At 38.6% G+C, this 20,789-nt stretch overlaps 2 protein-coding genes across 5 annotated transcripts in view; one reads left to right on the top strand and one right to left on the bottom strand.

Annotated features, from left to right (window-relative positions):
• Nucleotides 1-49: 49 nt before the first annotated feature.
• On the bottom strand, nt 50-5,667 carry LOC121954059 (lysophosphatidylserine lipase ABHD12-like). The gene is made up of 12 exons (XM_042501382.1): nt 5,346-5,667; nt 4,572-4,674; nt 4,228-4,347; nt 4,033-4,063; nt 3,904-3,949; nt 2,910-3,039; nt 2,779-2,816; nt 2,343-2,422; nt 1,485-1,567; nt 1,222-1,300; nt 999-1,132; nt 50-583 (listed from the first exon to the last, which is right to left on the bottom strand). The coding sequence occupies exons 1-12, from the start codon at nt 5,446-5,448 to the stop codon at nt 556-558; spliced, it is 975 nt and encodes a 324-aa protein (XP_042357316.1). The 5' UTR covers nt 5,449-5,667; the 3' UTR covers nt 50-555.
• A 1,974-nt stretch (nt 5,668-7,641) lies between these two features.
• The window catches only part of nin (ninein (GSK3B interacting protein)), a 31,750-nt gene continuing 18,602 nt past the window's right edge, over nt 7,642-20,789 (top strand). For 3 of the 4 annotated variants that reach the window (XM_042501026.1, XM_042501025.1, XM_042501027.1), the window contains exons 1-10: nt 7,642-7,908; nt 11,599-11,811; nt 13,383-13,476; nt 14,629-14,804; nt 18,054-18,096; nt 18,184-18,359; nt 18,792-18,938; nt 19,201-19,368; nt 19,942-20,078; nt 20,276-20,416. In XM_042501026.1, the coding sequence (XP_042356960.1) occupies nt 11,620-11,811; nt 13,383-13,476; nt 14,629-14,804; nt 18,054-18,096; nt 18,184-18,359; nt 18,792-18,938; nt 19,201-19,368; nt 19,942-20,078; nt 20,276-20,416 (1,274 nt within the window). In that variant the 5' untranslated portion in view covers nt 7,642-7,908; nt 11,599-11,619. Of the gene's footprint in view, nt 7,909-11,373; nt 11,428-11,598; nt 11,812-13,382; nt 13,477-14,628; nt 14,805-18,053; nt 18,097-18,183; nt 18,360-18,791; nt 18,939-19,200; nt 19,369-19,941; nt 20,079-20,275; nt 20,417-20,789 lie in introns of those variants that run through there. The other variant, XM_042501023.1, reaches the window with a different exon arrangement.

Below are 20,789 nucleotides of genomic sequence, written 5' to 3'. Positions count from 1 at the left end.
TCACACGTCAAGAACTGTGGGTGTTTCAGAACTCACATTTGCACGTTACCATTTTCTGATCACTTTTTATTGTCACAGCACCTGAGTCACACACTTGAATTCAAAAAATTGTCTGTTACAGTCTTTCAGCGTCAATATATACAGAATATCAAGAGTCAGTGTCGAGGAAGGTCAAATAATTTCTTCACTTTTGGCATTCCTGGAGTTCAGGATTGGTGGGGGCTTCTGCATGTCGGGAATTCAGTGGGATGCTAGTAACAGAGCAGCTGACTTCACCGAATTTTTGATCACATTCTTGCGACTTAATGCTGTATGCACTGAGTGACAATGCCTGTCTGTACTGAAGTCAGACGATTTGTTTGTGTCTGTTTCAGTGTAGCTTTGCTGAGGAAATATATGAATCTACTTCATTTGTGATTTACGGTATTTTGTCCCAGTGTTGAAATACAAACCTACTGTATAATATAACATGTAGAATTAGTGCTTTTGTTTTGTGACAAAAATAAATCTTTTTGTTGGGATTTATTGGTCCTTTTTGAAGGAGGAAGAGCCGATCTAAGGCCTCAGATTTTGTAGAAATTTCCTGCAAACAAAACAGATAAAATATTATTTATTTTCAGTTGTTTTCTGTTTTTTTACGGACAGAATTTCCAAGAAAAACACAGTTAACCGAGTGAAAAACATAGTTTTTATGCAACCGTGCCAACATTAGCCATGGCGTTATGTTGTTGGATTGTCCATCTGTCTGTCCATATGCATGTATGTCCATCCCATTCTCGAGAATGCGATATCTAAAAATGTCTTGAGGGAATTTCTTCAAATTTGGCAATTTGTTGGTCAAAGGTCACAGTGACCTCACAAAACATGTTTTTGGCCATACCTCAAGAATTCAAACGCTTAGGCATACAACCGCGTGGTGGTAAGTTCAGTTTACGCTTGTGCTCTTTTGGTTTTGCACATTAGTTTATCATGCATTTTAAAGTTCTGACAAAACTTACCCAACTACATTCGTCAGATTGGGATCTAAGTAGATCTCGTCATGGCGATATCCAAGGTTTGCACTGTAGGAGATCATTTCAACCTGAACATCTCTGTTATATTCTTTCTTAGCCTGGAGTGATATCTCATGCAGCTGGAGATAGAGAAAAAAGCAAAATAATTCAGCAAAGAGGCAGCAACATCCACTAGAAAATGATCAAAACACACAAAGACATACTGTACCTTCACACCCATGTGATAGGGAACAATGTGGTCGTCCTCTGCATGCAGGAGAAGAAGTGGGCTGGTCAAGACCTTTAAACTGTGGAGATGTTTTCACAGTCAGAGATAGATTAGCTAAATACAAAATCTATTTTGTACCATTTTATCATATTCTTTTGCATGCTGCATTTATTTAAAGATGGAAAAGGTTGCAAACCCTGCAAGATTGATAAACCAAGAAGAATAAGAGCCACAAATTAAGCACTTAAAAAAGAGGAACTTACTTTTTATTGTTATCAAACACAATGTTGTTCATATCCAATATGTTCCACAGCAAACTCTCGAATCCCGGAAGGAACATGTACATCTGGTGGGAAGAAAAACAGGGTAAAAGCTGAGTAGAAATATTTTGCAATTTCCTGTGTCCTTAAACAATAAAAACACAAATACCTGCAGAATAGAAATAGGTATTGGGTTTAAAATCGTGAATTTCAAATGAGTGATGATAGTGTGGGGACAGTATGGGTATGAGTATGGGTACAGAAAGTGATAGAAGTGAGCTTTTTCACTATTTATCAACAATAAGTGATTTTACCATAGTAAACATGTCTTAATATCTGTATCTAAGAAGAAATATTTACATTTAAGGCCTTACTACTGTATTTATTTGATTTGGTCTAATTGTGAATCTTCATTAAGTCATATGAACATGATTTCATTGGTTTAAATCCAAATTTGACTTTTGTGTATTATTTCACCTTTCTTTTCCCATTGTTTCCTGTTTGCCTTCTTGTCTTTTTAAGACTGTTTTAAGATTATTTTTTGGCTTTATCATGTTTAGGACAGCCTTAGTGTGAAAGGGGAGAGAGGGGATGACATGCAGCAAAAGGCCGCAGGTTGGAGTCAACCAGGTGAGCTACTGTGTGCCCCCCAGTCTCTGTACTGAATCAGCTGTCTAATTAAAAATGTCCTGTATTTTTTTTTTATTATTTCCCCAACATTTGCAGTTTAAAAAATGTTGTTCTCTTTGTATTTATGTGCTTTTTTGAAACAAAAGCAAATTTAAACAGCTGTGTTTTCATGGATCGGTAAACACCCTGAGGAGCTGAGAGCTGACAAAAAAATGTAACAACTGGCCTCACCTTTGTGAGCGGATGGTTGGTTGCGACTTCTCCTAATCTTGTGAATGCTCCTTCAAGGATCAAAGCATCAACAACAGACCCTGATAATAAAGACAAAAATGATTAAAAACACGATTAAAAAATATACCGTATAAAAATGATATGCAGAAAATTAATAATAATGAAATTCAGCATACAGTTTGTGATTTTCAGTGCATTTTTTAAAAGTTATTTGCCCTTGCCATTGAAGGGACCGGCACACACACACACACACATACACACACGGGTGTTTTGAGTTATTCTGGCTGATTATTGGACATCTGCAAACTAACAAAAAAGTGAGAGAGATGCCAATCAAACAGCCTTTACATGCCCTCAAAGACTTAAGAGATCTAATCAGCCAAAGTGATTAAAATCCCCTATGTTAATCCAGGGCCTTTTAAAGGCAAAAACTCACCTTCCTCTTGTAATTTCACTGCAGTATTTGTTGCCACCCTACAAGAAAACAAAAGAAGAGTATGTGCTACACATTTCTTATATTTCAGTTGGCGTCATGGGTAATGGATGTCACTGTTTATTGAAACTCACCCAGATCCGAGCGAGTGTCCCCACAGATAGACAGGACCTCCGCTGCTGCGTTTCTTTACCCAGTGGAAAACATGGAGGGCGTCAGTGGTCAGTCCAGCTTCACTTGGCTCCCCAGTAGAGTCTCCAAAACCTAAATTAGAAGACATACCAACCCTCAAAATCATGAATGTTTCCAGATAACATTGTATAGTCATTAACAGGATAATACATCAGTAATATACTCTGTTGTAAACGTGGAAAGACTACCAATTTAAACCCTTTTGTGATATTGACATTGACTTCCTTACTCATTTAAGAAAATAATAACAATAATGACAATCAACTTTTATTTTATTCTGGCCAATATAAGGAAAAGTACTGAAGTGATGACCCTTCCCTTTTTTTACAAACTGGGCTTTCACAATCACTAAAAGTGACAAAATACAGAATTTACCAGAACGTATTGCTATAATGGGACATCCAAAAGGCACTGGCACAAAATGTTAGTCCCAAAAAAATTCACAACCTTGATAAAAGTGCCAATGAAACCCATAAGGGCTTTTTATGTAAAAGCATATGGAGTTTATTTTGAGGGTGGTCTTTGAGAACAAGTTCATTTTTTTTCTTATTTTCATATTTCAAGGAAGGATACCATATAATTACATATTGTTATAATATTAAATAAGGAAACATTTCATGCTTAACGTGTTATAGGGGGTCTGAATGAATAATTAAATTTTGTTGTCATTTTGAATTGTTGTTATTTTTGCAAAAATAGTCACTTATAGACAAACGCACAGTATGTTTCTGTTACCAAATGGTTGGAGTAAATTTGTCCCTTTTAAACCTCTTCATGAAAACCGTTTTAAAAAAATTAAATGATATTAATTTGGGATCTGAAAGAAATATGTTTATAAGTTTATAAAATTAGGAAAATTCAGGACCCCAAAAAGGGATTATGGGTCATATTTAGCAGAAATATTATCACTTGAAAGAGCAGCATTAAACATTTTACCTCTGTAGTCAAAAGAGACGACATGGTACCCTGCAGCACTTAAAATCTGCAACACACAAAAATCTGAATTTAATCTTAAATCCAAACTGTTCATCAAACCTGGAAAATGCTTTCAAACAGGAACCGTACCTTCACCAGCTCCACTCTGTGATTTATGGCCCTGCAGAAATGATATGAGAGCAATGAATAGAGACAAACAGGACTCTTTTACTCCAGCCCACAAACGTTGTGTTCGTTGTGCCTGTGGATAAGCCCAGGGGCCTGAGCAGTCATGTGATACCCACTAGACTCCATTAGGATCAATTCGAGGGTCCCTATCCTCACCTGGTCCCTGTGTTGCCATGGAGATAGATAATAACAGGATGGCCGTCTCCCAGAGTTTCCCAGTACCACTCAGGGCTTCTCCCTGCGGCCTCCTCCCATTGGCTGGCAGGGAGCGTGTGCCTATGAGACACAAAGATAGAGAGCGAGAGAGGAGAAAGAAAAACAAATCTGCTTGTGTTATCAGATCTACAGTAGGGTTCCTTTGAGTGGTCTCGTGCAGATTAATGACTAAATTGTGGTCCTTTGTCCTCAGGAGCCACCTGTACCGAATATGCACGTGCTCGAGGTATTTTCAAGTACTGATGCATTTCAAAGGACAAAACAGCGACCCAAAAACGACCTACCAGACGCCCACTGAGACCCCCTCCTCCGTGTCGAGGTAGAAGTTGCATGTGTGGTTCAGCACGTCTTCAGGTCTGCTGAGATCCACAAAGAATGGAAACCTTACTGCAGCAGGCAAGAAAACACAAGGTCAGTACTGATTTTTGTATTTCAGTAGTATATTATCATGCGCCATAATCTATAACACCACACAGTAATGCATCATCATATTGTAACGTATTTATCAAATTGTGTCATATCATATTGCATTTTATTGTATCATTGTATGTTTTGTAGGTGAATTATACGAAATACTATCTTATGATTTCACAGGACATACATGAATTCTAGTGCATCACTTATTGTAGGAATATGTACAATTAACAAACATGGCTTATTAGAGCTTTTCTTAACAGTGGGACACTGTATTGAGCCACAATTTGATGATTTTATTCATAATTTGGAATGCATTTGCTATTTGAACATTTGTAGGTATTTATGGGTTATCTTTACACAACTAAATCCGTATAACGTTCACAATAACGTTGATAATAGCATGCTATAACATAAAATAGCATACATCTCACTGCAACTACAACACATAACTTGGTCCACAGGCTATTTCATATTAATACAATTTATGTTTCTGCACAGATATTAAAATAAGAATATCCAAATACATATTATATATATCACTTTCACAAAGTAACCACCACAGTGTGTATGACCCATATGGTTACCTCTCCTCTGACTGTACATCAGAAAAGCTCTCTGAACAGGAAACACAAATTACTTACTCAAGTGGGAATATACGACATGTCCCACTATCCAGGGGAACAGGTAGATGATGACAGGCACTGAGGCGTAGACAGTGATCAGAAATATCACCGCTCTCTTCATTCCTGCCTCAAGTGAATTTACTTCCTGTCTGCAACAACAAAAACAGTGTGTTCCCTTTTCCTTAATTCAGCCGTGAAGTCAGGGAGAATCCAGCTGAGCTCTGACAATATGACTGTTGTGAAATACAGAGAAAAAAGAGGTCAACGTTCAACTGAATCTAACCATCTCCTCTGCTGCAGTTGGTTCACATTTAATACAGTTATTCAAACACTGCAAGCAACGAACACACCAGCTGACAGGTCACGTGTGTTTAACGTCACCACAGTCCAATACAAGGCATTGTGGGCGTTGAAGTTCTTTGACGTAGTAGCGGTAGCAGCACAGTACCACATGTAAAAATACTTTGTTGATTCGGTCATTAAAAAGTTAAATCAAGTTAAAGCAAGTAATTATTATTTTAAAAATGCAAATTAAGCACCAGTTACGTCCTCATAATACAGAATGGTCTGTAATAGTGTATTATTAGTATATATTATATTACTGGATTACTATTATTGATGCACTGATGGAGTTTATTTCAAGTACTTTATACTTTAAAGTAATGTAACCTTTTGAAAATTTAGTAAATTTGCTTGATTTCTTTAAAAAATATGAGAAGAGGGATTGAGCAATGAAAGAAGTAACCCAAAAATTGACCAGAAATTTAGTGAAAAGTACATGAAAATTACCAGAAAATTTTAAAGAATTGGAAAATTAAAACAAAACAAGCAAATGACCCAGAAAAGTGCATTAAAATGACAATAATTTTGTTCAATAATTTTAAATATAGTTTTTCACTATTTTTTTTCACCATACATCTGAAAGCAACACAACAGCAGTGATGTTACTCCAGGTTTCAAAGGGTTAATGCAGTGCATATTTGACATGTTAATTATGTTTTGTGTGTAAACTCCTAATCAACCTTTAAATGGCTGAAGTACAGTTAATACAAAATGTACTTAGAGACACTCCAGATTAAAAGTTTTATAATAGCGCACCCTACTGACCATCCAGTGCACTTTTACCCAGGATTTGGTGACAAGAGCACATTTCCAAAAAAAAAAGGTCCAGTGACCTAAAATTGACACCAAAGAAGGAAGATGAAAAGCTTTTCTAAAGTTATATTTGTTGTCTTCAGTCAAATGATCAAACTCAGTAAAGTTTGTCATGTTTTAAGGAAGGTGCCTACAGTTTTATGTGAAATATTTGATGTTTTGAGTAAACACTGGTCTGAATTTTGTATTGCATAATACATTGTTTAGAGTGTACACACTGTGCTCTGACACCTGAGACCACATATTTTTCCTCTGCATGCAAGATTGTGCAAAACATAGAGGTAGCTTTCTTTTCATGTTACTTTCTTCCTCTACTCCACCACATTTCAGAGGGTAATGTGCACTTTTTACTCCATTACAAAAACCCAACAGGTTTAGTAACTAATTACATTGTTTTTGCATACAACACACTCGCTGCCGCTGTCGGAGATCCACGCTGACTGAGATCCGCGCCGCCAACCTCTGTGTCAGAGATCCGCGCTGTCGGAGATCCGCGCTGCTCCACTCTGTTTGTCTCATTTTGCTGCTTTCAGACAATCAGCTGTTTCATCCGACAATGCCACGCCATCATCAAATTCTACAACCAAAGTAAATTTTTTAAAATTTATTTTAAACTGTAGGTCAAATTGTATGGTTGTATTACTTGATATGTAAATAACTCAGAACTTATTGAGACCCTTTCCTTTTCCTTATTTATTTCATACTACATGCACTTTTTTGAGTGGTGGTCCTTATAGCTAATTAAATGTACATTTAGTGACATGTTATGAAACACCAATAAATAACATTTTTGAGGGATAAAAAAAACTTTGTAATTTCCTATTTACGCATCAATTACTCAAGTTATGTTAAAAAGTCAAAATAATAAAAACTTTTTTTCTACGGGGTCTCATGGGGATAAACTCATGTGGCACTGAGTAAGTGTGCAGGCGTTATCTTTTTCCTCATGAACAATTTGTGATGTTACAATTACATAACATAACGGTCCACTAACACCGAGATGAACATTTTATTATCTTTTAAAACAGGGAGGTATCATATTAATTTGGCCGTGTTAGTGTGCTCCACAGGGGGCGGGACTGTGTCCAGTCAGCCCGTCGCAGGCTGCCTGTCACCGCCCCTTCCTCTACCAGCCGCTTTTCAAAATCCGCTACGAGCCCACAGGAGGATGATACACAGCCGAGGACACAAAGCGACCACCAAGCCCTCTGGAAATAAAACAACAAACCCCTCAAAAAACCACTTTATCTACAAGCTAACGACTCATATAACTTATCCATCTGGAGATTTATACCTGCGAGGGAGCCGCGACACGAGCACAAGAGACGTGCTGCAAAAGTTTATTTATACCCGCCTTTAAGTTAGCGTAAATATCCAAAATTCAGCTGAAAAAGGAGCCAACTATCGTCCAAGTTCGGAGACTTTGGTGAGTTTTTTTGGCTAACAATGTCGATACTGTTCCTTCTCAGATTTTCACAGTTTTAACATAAAACATTTAAGGATGAAGATGGAGCCAACGGCAATCCCGACAAACTGTTTCCTCCTCACATGCCTGTCGGTAACTTAGCCGGGTTAGCATAGCTCATCTCTGTGAGTTTCCTCTTTGACTAGTTTAGCTTTTAAGCTAAACCGCTTCATAGTTATGTTTATTATACCCATAACTGACTTTAAAGTGCACTCAGGTGAAGTTAAGCTGCAGTCAAGCATTACAGGGGCAACTTTTGACGCTGTTTCCAGTCACTGATGCTAGAGGAGATTTATTTATTCATAACTGGATACATGAACCTATGCGATTTAACATTTGATATTGGTCTTTCTTGTCATATTTTACTGCACTTTTATTGTGAAGAGGGTTTATAGCTGACATGATAATCACAAGTTTTTGGTTGTTAAAAACTTGTGATATGGTGCATTGGGAATAGTTTATTTTGAACTTAAACATTGTTTTCACATCCCAGACAAACAACTGTGATAGATACTTGACTGTGGAAAAGTTTAAAAATGATCTCACCACATTATTTTTTACTTTAACATGGAGTAATTAAAAAGAGTTGTTTTGTTTTGAATCATAAAACCACTAAAAATAATATTTGCTCTTATTTCATCAGCTCAGATGATGAAAGTGTTGACAGTGAGTAGATTTGCAGTCACATGCCAGGTGCACCTTTGGCAAACAGGGCAAAAATAGCATTTTCTAAGGTCTCATCAGTCGCTTTTTGCAATGCTGTGTTCAAAGTTTATACACTTTTTTTGTGTCTGTGTAAAGCTATGCAAAAGTAAATAGAAATGCAATATGGTTTTTGGCTTTTTGTTGGGGTCAAGTACAAAAAGATTCACAAAAAATCATAAAAATTGCAGAAATAAAGCAATTGCAGGACCTAGTGACGGTTTCATTCCTACAGGATTGATGAACATAATAAATATACAATATATGCATTCATATGCTTAATCAGAAATTAGACTATTTTTCATTAGATATTCCCAAAATGTTCAATGAAAACGTCTTCGCTCCAATCACATTTTGTAAGCTTTATATATAGTTCTTATAGTAAATTCAGATTTAGAAGGTTTTCAGATACAAGGAATTTTCTTTTGTGTTTTGGTGCATATTTAAGGTGAATGTATCGAGATTGTGAAGTTACAAATGTATTATTGCTGCAGTTTATAAGAAAGTTTTCTTCATGGTGTGATTCTTTCTCTCTAGTTTGCTTAGAAATATGCAAGAAACTGGAGTTTGTTGAATTGTCATCATCTCCTATGCCTGTACAAGTATTGAACTTTTTAGTTTTTCCAGATTTGACATCTGTTAGTGATAATTAGCAGTGAAAGTGCATGGTGGGATGGTGTGAAGGATTAACCTTTTTCTTGTGACCTGGACAAGTGATTCTTTGGCTGCAGCAGCTGTCAAACCTCGGCCACCATGAGCCACTGTGGCTGAGCCGAGCTGGAGGACTACCGGGATAATTGGCTCAGAGGCTGCTTGGAAAATGCAAACTGCAAACAGTGCGACAAAACAAGCAAAGTGTGAGGAGGGAAACTTAGTGAAATAATTTAGATAAGGTCAGGCCAGTGTTCTTTTCCTTCAGTTTTAATACATTTGTTTTGATGTCTTCTTTTTTTCCCATCATTATAGCTTTAGACAAACTGCCGTGCTGCTGAGCCATGATTTTCTTGCATTTCATAAGCTGCTAAAAAGTGCAGATGCAGAATACTGATTTGGTTTTTGTCTCTATTGTCTGTGGTGAATGGGAACCCCAAGTCTGGGGTGTGGGGGACACCTGGCCGAGCACTCGATGATCTCGCTGAGAGCAGCTGGAAAGGCAGGGGTCAGGAGGAGGGTGCTCTTTGTATTTTAACTCATCAGATATATAATTGCACACTCTTCAAACTTCAGTTCACAAGGTCATATACACAACATTTCTGCAATTCTTATGATGGAACAAAGTTTAGTTCAGCTCTTTTTCATCCCACAAGAAGAAATTATTCTTGCAGCACGACAAACACTTAAAAACATGAAACTTAAACTCTGTAGAAACACTAAAGGTGTTAAAGTGCTGTGATATGTATGCAGTTCAGAATAAGACAAAAAACAAAGGGTGTATCATAAAAGCTGCAACACAAAGAATAAAGATAATAAAAAATAAAGTGCTTAGCTTCGAAGGAAACAAAGAGGCAGTAAGATGTGCAGTCAGTAAATGAAAAAAAGATCCTAAACAAGACGCCTTATTTGTTCATCGTACAGGGAGAGATTTAAGCTTAAACAAAAGAAAATACTGGATTAAGCACAAAAAGAGTTCATGATACAGGTTCACATATACATTGAAGGAGGGTAATTAAAAGTGCAATAATACAAGTTGAAAGAAATATGGCGAAAGCTGAAAAATATAAAGTAGGGGCACATTATAAACATACGACTGGTGCCAGCAGTCCAAGTATTCATGTAGCGTGCAGAAATGTGTTGTAACAGTCAGACATACAATTTGTGGAAAGTAAAAATAGAAGTAGGTGAATGTTTTACTGTGCTCAGCTCTGTATTGCTATTTCCAGTCATGTTAACTGACATTATTCCTTAAGCTTCAGGTGGCTGACCTGAGCTGTTGCGTCTATGAGTTATGTCAGTGCTTAAATTAGTCAGACTCCATCTTTTCTATTTTTGTGATGCATGATTACCTCTTGCATTGGTCTTTCATTAAAACAAAAATGATCAGAATTCATAGTTTGCGTTTCCTTCGTTGTTTGAGACAGACATGGCTTAATTGTGCTGTTCTGGACTCCAGACCTCTGTTTTTGGGGACACAAATGGGGTTTGCTCTTTGTCAAATGGTTCGCATTGTTTCTTAATTACAGCAATGATGCATCCAAACAGAAAGTGTAACAACTTTGTCCGTGTCTTTGTAACTGATTCTGCCCGCCACTGAGTGTTGGCTCGAGGCTTTTGTTGTGACCTTCCCAATTAGTTTGTGGCTTCTTGTTCCACTTGGTTCAGAGCCACTTTGGTGTCTCTGTCCTTCATCTTTATCACCAGTGTGAATTATTTCATGGAGCATTCAGTCTTAAAAACCTCAAACATGTTGCTTGTTATCATTTTTATCATTATTAACCCTCACATTTTGATATTATATTCATTGACACTATCTATAACAAATGCATTTAAATACATCAAACTGCCTATACAAAATGAATTCCCCCTTTCACATGTGCATCAGATTGAACTACATGAAACAACCAAGCTAAAGGCTTTGAAAGAGAGTCATGGTCAGTGTCAGACTTGGCCGCGTCTATCAATTTACCTGATTGTCTAATCATTCTAATTGGATTAGCCAAAGCCTCCACCACAAATGACGCTGGAGCGGCGTGTGTTGGTGGCTCAGTCGCTCAGCGACAGTCACAAATGAAGGAGCTGTTAGGGACGCATGCTGTTGAGATAGATGTTTCCACCCTGTTTGTGAGTATTAACGGTGACTGAATATATCATGCTGTTAGACCGAACAGATTTTGACCTCTTGTTTTGATTTTTTGCGAATGCCTGAAGTTCTGGTGTTTTTGGATGGACACATCAGCTAAAATCGAAGGAAAGTCTTATATAAAACCAGGATTTTCCTTCCTTGTCTTTCAGGGCAGGGTGCTGTCCTGTGGGATGGATGACACCCAGGAGCAGGACCAGTACGAGGAGCGCCTAAAAGAAGTTTTTAACAGTTTTGATGCCAGCGGCTCTGGCTCGCTGTGTGTGGATGAGCTGTCTGACCTCTGCCAGTCGCTGCACCTGGACGATGCTACACCTGCTCTTCTCCACACACTGCTGCAGAGCCAGGACCGCCTCACTGCCAGGGTGAGTTTATTCATCAGCCACTTCAAAAAAGCATCTGTTTTAGGGATATCCCAGTCCCCTTTTTTACTCTCAGTCCCATTGATTATTGACTGTAAATAAAGTAAAAGTGACTAAATAAAGTAAAAGACAAACCTCTTTTTAATGTTTTTGGTCTCGTCGATGTCCTGAAGGAATGTCTCTGTCCCCGCGTGTGTTCTCCAGTGTTAGCCGCTTTGGTGCAGCCTTGCCTGAGTTACCTGAATGAACTGCATCCTGCTGAGTGTTTATTTTGGTCATTGTGACATCTTTTGGGCTGATTACGCATTTACTGCATTTGCAGTGGCGTGGTGGGTGTGGTTGTAGTAAGCTCTGCACCGTATCTGTCTCTGCTGCGAACAGAGCGGAGAAACACCACGCGCTTTATTGAAAACAAAATGCGAGACTCTCACACTGAGCTGCTCTTAACTTCAGTAAATAAACGGCCTTGTGGTGCATTTTTCCAATCATAGTGTTTGATGTTTCACCGCAGGTGGAGAGACAGCAGAGTTGAAGAGTTGACACCCAGTGTTGCTCTGCGTGAAAGTAAAAACAACTGACATAAAACAAATGATTTGAAGCCCAATATAGCTGACACCGATAAGTTAAAAAAAAAATATGCCTTAATCAAATCGGGACATCCCTGGTTTGTTTTTGTCCTACAGGCATGTTATGCTTTACAGTATTTTGCTCTGAAAAGTTGTATTTGCAGGAAAATATAGTTTTTTTCTGATGCACATGTGAGTCGTCCCTGTGCAAAGAGTTCTTTGCATCCTTTGAATTTGGCAGACGCCTGCGTTGAGCCACTCCAGCTCTCAGGTCTTTGTGTCTCTGGGCTTTTTGGTGCTTTGTTAGCCATCTTGTTGAGGAGAAAATGTGCCCCCATCAGCCCTGATCCCAGGTGTCTGTCGTCAGGACAACAGAGCCAGATAATCACCATCCACAGATGCATTTCTTTAAGGGTGCTCCATGTGGAAATGTATGAAAAAGAAACGACACTGGTCTAATCTGTGCAAGTGGATTTCAGGATGTGTACAATGGATTGCACACTTAGAGGATTTCAAGTTTTTATCTTTTCAGAATAAAACAGAGGGATGACACTGAGCCAAACTGCTTACCTCCACACTTTTGCATCAAGTTGGGTTTGTATATAAGCGTGTGGACAGACGGATGTCTATTGTCTAGCGTGTGTGTGTGTGGGCGGGGTAAATGCTAGCAGAGGGCAAGCGAACTGATTGCCTAGCCATGGCATCCAACAATAAAGTCAAAAAAGAAAACCCCCTACCTAAAGCCGGCAGCCGCCAGCCTCGGCACACAAAGAAAATCAGCATATTCAGGGTTAGCAGCTGTTGATTCTTGAAGTGTGACCTCTCTGCTTCTGCTCAGCAAACCCTCCTCCACCCAGACACCCAGGGACACCCAGCCTCCACCCGGCACATGGGGAATATTACATCCAGTCTGAGGAATTTCATAAACTTTTGCTCCACATGCTAAGCATTGCTGGCATTTCCTCACATTTATGTAACTACTTCTGTACTTCTTCATTCTCGTTTCAGGTTGACTTCAACCAGTTCAAGAATGCACTGATTCTGGTGTTGTCATCATCTATTGAGCCACCACCAGCAGAACAGGAGACCTTGTCGAAACCAGGTAAAGTCTTGATTCTCATGTTTTCACAGAAATCGCATGCAAATATCTTTAAAACAGATGCAACACCTGCCTGAAAACATGCACAAAGCATGAGGCCGTATCATTAACCTAATCTGTGATTTAGTGTCAGTTAAATATTGAACTTTAACGACACTCTCTCCGCTTAACAAGCCAGCCAAGTGTAGAAGGTGATTGTGAAGGCTGAAGGAGTGGAACAGCCCACATGCTGATTCAGCTGTAAATCTACATACAGAGGCTCAGAGCCAAAAGCGCAGGTTCAAAGCCAATTAACCGGCAGTTGAACTATTTACACCATCATGGCTGGACCACTGGCATGGTTGGTGTGTTTGTTTGTTTTTATGTAACTAACGTAAAGAATGTTAGTTTTATAATGATCAATTTCTTGGAAACAGACACTAAAAAATGTAAACACAGTGTGTCCCCTGGACAGTAAATCGTCATCATAGACGTGTTGAGTGAAGACAGCATCTGCTGTATATATATATATATATATACATGTATATGTGTGAATTTCAGCACATTTTCGGAACCTAAAATTCTAATGTTGTTGTTTGTCGGTGGTCCTCAGGACCTCTGAGCCGTGTAGTCAGGCCACAGTAGCATCCAGAGCAGGGGATGTGATCTGGTGGGCATGCAGGTGTCTGTGCCGAACTCCGGAAAAAAAACAGACACATCACCAACAATGTGATAACATCATTCAAAACAAGTTTTTTTTACTGGTTTCCATGACAAGAAATACATTCAAAACAAACAGAGTCACGCAGCGCCACTCTTTATGTGATTTCACCACAGAGTTGTTGTTCACAATGTAGTATTATTAGAAAAAAGGATGCATCAACAGTAAGTTTACTGCATCATTTCAGTTTTGCCGTTAATGAAGTCTGTCCAACCTACAGAGTTTGGTTCAAACAAATGGAAACTTTAAAAAGATTCTGCAGTTACCACTTTTGGAGAAGTTGTCACTTTTGGAGAAGTAGATGCTGCAGGCTGCAGCACGTATTAGTCATTGATCAGTTGTTCTTTCTGTTTTTAATAATAACCTTTGTTCTGCATGCCTTCTTATGATATTTTTAAATGCTGTGGATGTAATGATAACTCCCCTTTTTTGATCTTGTCATTGCTTCTCGTCAGAATCTCCAGAGATCCAACCAAAGTTCGTGAAGGGCAGTAAACGTTACGGCCGCCGCTCCACACCGGAGTTCATTGAGCCTATTTCAGACTTCTCTGAAGTTGCAAACACAAACCCGGCGGAGGGGGAGGAGGATCAGGAGGACAACTATGACTCAGCTGTTCCCCGGAAGCGTGAGGTAAAAGGCTAAGGCTGATGTTCTCTGATTTTTTTCCAGCACCGATCTGAACCTCCAGACACTCGGATGCCGTCCTTATCACCTCCTGTCCTTGTATGTGCTGTGCTTCTCGGCGACACAGGCCGTCAGCGAGCCGTTATTCTTAGCTAATCAGCTTAGTGGCACGCAGGGCAGGTCCTGAAATGTAATATAGACACTCAAACGCAGGAATCACAAGGCCCTGTACATTGCATAACAACGCAGCACTGTCTGTAAATAACACTGGGAGCATAATTACTGTTTAATAAGCCTGCAGTAGTCAAGATGTAACTGCAGTGTTTGTGTAACGTCACACACAGTCGTCGATTTAATGTGTCATCGTACGCTTCTGTGTAAGTGTTGAACTTTGCCCTGAGTGTATATTCTTGCTGCGATGTGGTCGTCAAGCCAACAGCACAGTGATTTAGGAATTTACATCATCATATTGAAACAGATCAGAGCTGTCAGCAGATAAGGAGAGTCGTTGTGTTTATGGTCGTCAGGGTTGCCAGGGTTGCTGTCAGGTCCTTTTTCTTTATTTAAGATTGAAAGCAGGTGTCTCCCATTGTCTGCACTGAACATTAGTGGCTTGACTGGGACGTGTGTCTGTGTCGCAGAGTTGTAAAGCATTAGTTCAGTCACAGCTGAACACTCTGCATGGTTCCTCTGGTTGATCTTCTAGATCCTTTTCTTGGATTATCCGGCTCTCACTGCTGACAAGGAGAGTTGTTTGACATATGTAGAGAGGTCTAATCTCATACTTTGTGCGTCTGTGGCCTGCAATGGAAATTAGGGTGAGAAATGTACAGTAATCCCAGCAAGAGGTCCCATTTTGTACTGAAAATCTATTTCAGGCTGGGCAATATATAAATATTATATTGTTATCATTTATGAGACAAGATATCTTTTTTTTTTCTTTTCCTGGTTTTTATGACTGCATGACACAAAAGTGATGAAATTTTCTGGATTCATTAGACTGTCGTATTATTCGCCTTTACCCCCTTTGTTATTATATCCACATTACTGGTGATTATTTTTCAAATTCTCATTGTGAAAATATTTTGTGAAAGTCAACCTAAAGTCAACCCTACAATATCGTAACAATATTGTGATATTTGCTTAAAAATGTCATGATATTTTATTTTCTCCATATTGCCCAGCCTTATTGGCTGTAATGTAGACGATTTGTCTCCTTTTATAGCATTTTAAATTGCATGTCTTTGGACATCTTACTGACTAGGGCTGCATGATACTGGAAAAAAGTGGCGTTGTGATTTTCATAAGATGACTTAAATTGCTTTGAAAAAAAACAATTATTCTAGAATTACTGGTGTTATTTTGTTGGGGAGTACATCTGCATAGAAATTAAAAATAATAATAAGAGCTGAAAAATGACTTTTCTGTGGGCGAGGAGGGGGGATAAGGTAGTTTAATACACTGTTTGACTATTCAATCAATCCAGGCTGAAGTCAATGATCTAACATGTTACATTTATAATGCATGTTGCTGACCCTAAAATAAGGGGGCTCCCTTATGTTGCTTCCCTCCTGTTCCTTGCTCTTTTTCAGGTAGTGGTTGACTACTAGTGCGCTGTGTTTTAGTTGTTTACCATACAGAATTATTCTGTAGATTAACAGTAGTTTTAACGTTACCTTTCCAGCTTCACAACTTTGGACTGTAGTTGAGAGACCTCCGGTTTCTTTAGGCTAACTCAGTTAGCTTTAGACTGGCTTGCAGCTTTTATAGTCTTGTGTTCTGACAAATAGAGCTATTTAGTTACAGTATTTTTGTTCACAAGTAGGAGAGTCTCACTCTTCTTGTCTTAAAGGGGTAGACCTAGCTGGTAACATTAGTTATGAGAAATTAGAACCATGCCAGTTTTCCTTTTGTTACAAACAGCAAAAAAAATGTGTAGCGTGACGTCTTTTAACATTGCATGTCCTGTGAAGTGACTATTGCTCACGCACACATTGCAGTGTTCATGCTGAAACTATATATTGTGCAGCCATATGACCTACTAAACCATTAATTGATTAAAGAAAAAAACATAGATAACCAGAATAATGGCTAAATTCAGCTGTAAGTTTAGGATTTACTGACTCCCATGGCCTTTGGACACCAGGTTGATTTTTCAAACTAATGGACGTGCAGGCATAAATGTGCTGCAGCAAAATAAATCACAGCAAAGAAAAGTCTCCGACTGGTCACCAAAATGGTATAATGATGTCCAGCTCAGCTTGTGCGCGGATGGATGTGTTAATATTCTGCGTATTGTCTGTGCTCCTGCCTGCCTGCGTCAAGACAAACACTATTCGAGACATTGAAGTGAAGCGTGTCTCAGCATTGACTAATCTAGGTTGCAACAATGCTACAATGTCCGGCCTGGGGACCAGCAGATGGGGATGGGTCAGGGGGGCTCCGCCACAGAGACTGCAGGCCCGGTGCGTTGGGAGGAGGAGGGTGCAGGACTGTGACAGAGGAACAATGAGCCCCCACTACCCCCACCCTCTGGGATGCCTATACACCATGTATCAAAACGCCTCTCGCAGGATCCCATCTGTTCTTCATTCCCTCACTGTTTGCTTCTCAGACAATAGATCGTCACGCTGGGCTCGGCCACATAAACCCCTCCTCCTTTTATATTTTTCTTGACAAGCACTAAAAAACATAACTGAGTTTACACTGAAGTCTTTAAACTCACATTAGAATTTTGATTTTAAACAGCAAAATATTTTTTTGGTTGCAAATAAACATTTTTTTCTGAGTGAGCAGTCTGATTTTTTCTTATTTATGTAATTTTAAGTTGAAGTTATGTAAGTTAAGTTTTAAAATGTTGGACATTGGCATGGATAGTATATTATTAGCATGTTTAAAGTTTAGAAAAGAAAATATAGAGAAGTGTGATTGTCCTTGACACATTTTCTCTGTGGTGATTTGCACACTGACCGTCCCTGATGCCCTCGTGTCGTCACAAAAGCTCTTTTGTGCTTTTTGTTGGATTCTGCTGCCCCCACTTTGCAGCCAGACTCAACCTCACCAAATTTAAAAACATGTTTGAACTCATAAACAGCTGATTGTCACATGAGAAAATCAGCCTGCAGAGTTTTAATGTGGTAATTTTTCTCACAAATGAGTTTCTGTAATTTAGATCTTTTACAGAAACATGTTGGCAGGTCACATTATGCTTGCTTCTTTGTGATACTAATTTCTGTGTGTTTTGGTCTCTAACAGCGCTATGCTCATGAAACAAGCACAGAGGAGTACGAGGCAGAGGGTATGTCACATTCGCTGTATTTTCAGTAAATTCGTTTTATAGAAGTTTGTGGCTGAATGATCACAGTCTGTCTCATGTTGTGTGTAGGTCAGATGCATCTCTGGAACCCCGATGAGCCGAGTACACCTCGGGGATCCATCCGCCCTCTGTCCTCCTGTTTAGAGGAGAGACTGCGTGAAGCCTGTGACGAGCTGCAGATATCATGGGACGGATGTGCTGCTCACACCGAACTGCTCGCTCTTTGTGAACACCTGGGCCTGGAGGTAAGATTAAAAGTGAATAGAGTGACTGTTTAAAAGTTTTCAAATCACTGTTTAATAAAACCACTCTGCATTTCTCTCTGACTCAGTGACACACAATTTAAAATACATTTTTGCAACAAAAGTCTTGTGAAGAGTTCACACAGGTCCTTGAATCCTTTAAAGTTTATGAAACTGAGGAAAAAAAGCCTTACCTTTTTTTTTTTTTTTTAAATAGGTAAAAATACACGTAAATAGGCACGGATCATTGAAATTGCTTGAATTTCTATATTTTGTGCAAGAATAGAAATTGAAGTTCTTATAAATGTTTTTTTTTAACTTATCATTAGTAAAAAAAGGCTATATTCATCTATCTGCATGTGCCCTCTGCAGTTGCTTCATTGTTTCACCTGCACCAGCTAATGTTGCTACTTCAAACATTAATTTATTTTTCAGATAAATATGGATGCGCTCCAGAGTCTAACTGGCGATGGAGTGATGAATGTTCAGGAGTTTGTTTCCAGCGTTGTAAGCCTCAACAAACCTCCCACGCCGTCCGCCTCCACGCCGTACAGACAGCTGAAACGACACCTCTCCACTCAGGTATTTGTTTACTGAGCTTGACGAGGTAACTAGATGCGGAGCAGTTCCCTTGTTGTCAGTATATTTGCTTTTGTTTTATCTGTGCACGCTTTATTGAAGAAAATATAACCATGCAGTAAACAAATTAACGGTTGCCAAAAACATGTTTTTTTGTAGTTTCTCTGTCATAGAATCATTGAAATTTATGTCTCAGGTTGCATTTGAATTTTGGAGATTAACTCAGTTTTCTCCAGTAAAAACACAAACTTTTCCCCCCGTACAGCCTTTTGATGAGGGAGGCCGCAGAATAGCCACTCCCTCTGCCCTGACCAGCACCATCGGCATGCGTCTCTTCTCCACCCTCGATGACGGAAGCGGTTTCACTCCGGTCGAATACATCCTGGATGCCTGGATAGAAGAGGGAATAGAAAACAGCATTGAGATCCTGCAGGTAATTATTCTGCTAATTGTGACTGTGGCCTTTAGTGTTAATTATTATCAGTATTTCAGATTCATGAATTTCTTTAATTTGTACATTTTGACACACAAGTTTGATTAGGTCATCCACTGCAAGCCTAATAAATGGCAAGCAGCATTGTCTGTAGCGTGATAGGTTAAAAAATATATTTGTGAGTTTCTTCTCATGAAATTACAAGTAAAAGTAAAAGTAAAAGTAATTTTGCAGAATATTCAAGTTTTTATTGCACAAATCTACAACTTTAATCTTTGAGTTTTTTTCTCGGGATATTACCCCATCCCCTGGCTCCATACTTTTACATTTTTTATTAATTTATACTTAATGGCCCTAATACACTGTCTGAGGCAGCTGATGACAGAAAGTTTGTCATTTTTTTTGTATTTACTCTATGATTCAAATAAGTAAATGCTTTTCTAGCATTTTTCAAAAAGACAAATGAAAGATTTATATTATTATTATTATTATTATTATTATTATTATTATTATTATTATTATTATTATTATTTTATTATTATTATTATTATTATTATTATTATTATTTTGCAGGCTTTAAATTTTGACCTAGATGGAAAACTGAGCCTCAGTGATCTCACTTTGGCTCTTGAGAATGAGCTGCTCATGACTAAGAATGGGATTCACCAAGCAGCGCTGGCGAGTTTCAAAGCTGAGATCAGATATCTTCTGTGAGTATGAGTCACCAATGCAGCTTATTCTAATATTAATGCTCTTCATTTGTATTTGATAAAAACATTTTGTGCAAATACATTTTGAAACTGTTAGTCTGAAATAACATCTGTAGCATTATAGTTGGTTGGTTCCTGTCGTCCTGTGTCATAGATAAATCTTTGTATAATCATTGGTCGTTTTTTTCTTTTGTCAGGGAGCGTGTCGACAGAGAACTCAGAGAGAAAGAGAAAATCCGATCTGACCTGGAAAAAGCAGAGAAACTAAAAACTCAACTTGCCGCCGAAGTGGATGAGCGTCACTCTGCCATCGAGCACATGAACAACCTCAATCTCAGGTAATTTACCCCTCACATTTCACCTGTCCCCTTTTGCTTCTCCAACTTTTATAACAGCAAAAGGCCTCAATCCATTTAAGGTGTACAGAATAATTTTAATCATGTTTAATAGACTCTTCTTTCTTCCGTACATCTCAGGCCTCATTCCTGAGTTAGAATTTAAGGATAAAAAATAAAGCAGGGTTATAGCTGTCACACTTTATCTTGTTATCTAGTTTATTCATTAGGACAGCAGCTGTTCAGAATTAGTTTTCTATACTTTCATGTTACATTTCCTCATATATATGCTACATTTTATTTATTTAACCATAATAACCTGCTAAACTCAAAGTCAGAGAGTCGGTGTTATAGTGTTCTTTGTCAGCATTACACT

This window comes from Plectropomus leopardus, chromosome 14 (genome assembly GCF_008729295.1).
Source record: "Plectropomus leopardus isolate mb chromosome 14, YSFRI_Pleo_2.0, whole genome shotgun sequence".
NCBI classification, from domain to species: domain Eukaryota; kingdom Metazoa; phylum Chordata; class Actinopteri; order Perciformes; family Serranidae; genus Plectropomus; species Plectropomus leopardus.
The sequence above is the reverse complement of the archived record's forward strand: the minus strand, read 5'-3'. Positions and strand labels throughout refer to the sequence as shown.

Excerpts from the sequence above, each read along its gene's own strand:
- LOC121954059 (XM_042501382.1), bottom strand. The coding sequence starts at position 5,448 with ATGAAGAGAGCGGTGATATTTCTGATCACTGTCTACGCCTCAGTGCCT. Across the intron at positions 4,064-4,227 it reads CATGGCAACACAGGGACCAG|GGCCATAAATCACAGAGTGG; the intron begins GTGAGGATAGGG and ends TCATTTCTGCAG. Across the intron at positions 1,133-1,221 it reads CCTATCACATGGGTGTGAAG|CTGCATGAGATATCACTCCA; the intron begins GTACAGTATGTC and ends CTCTATCTCCAG.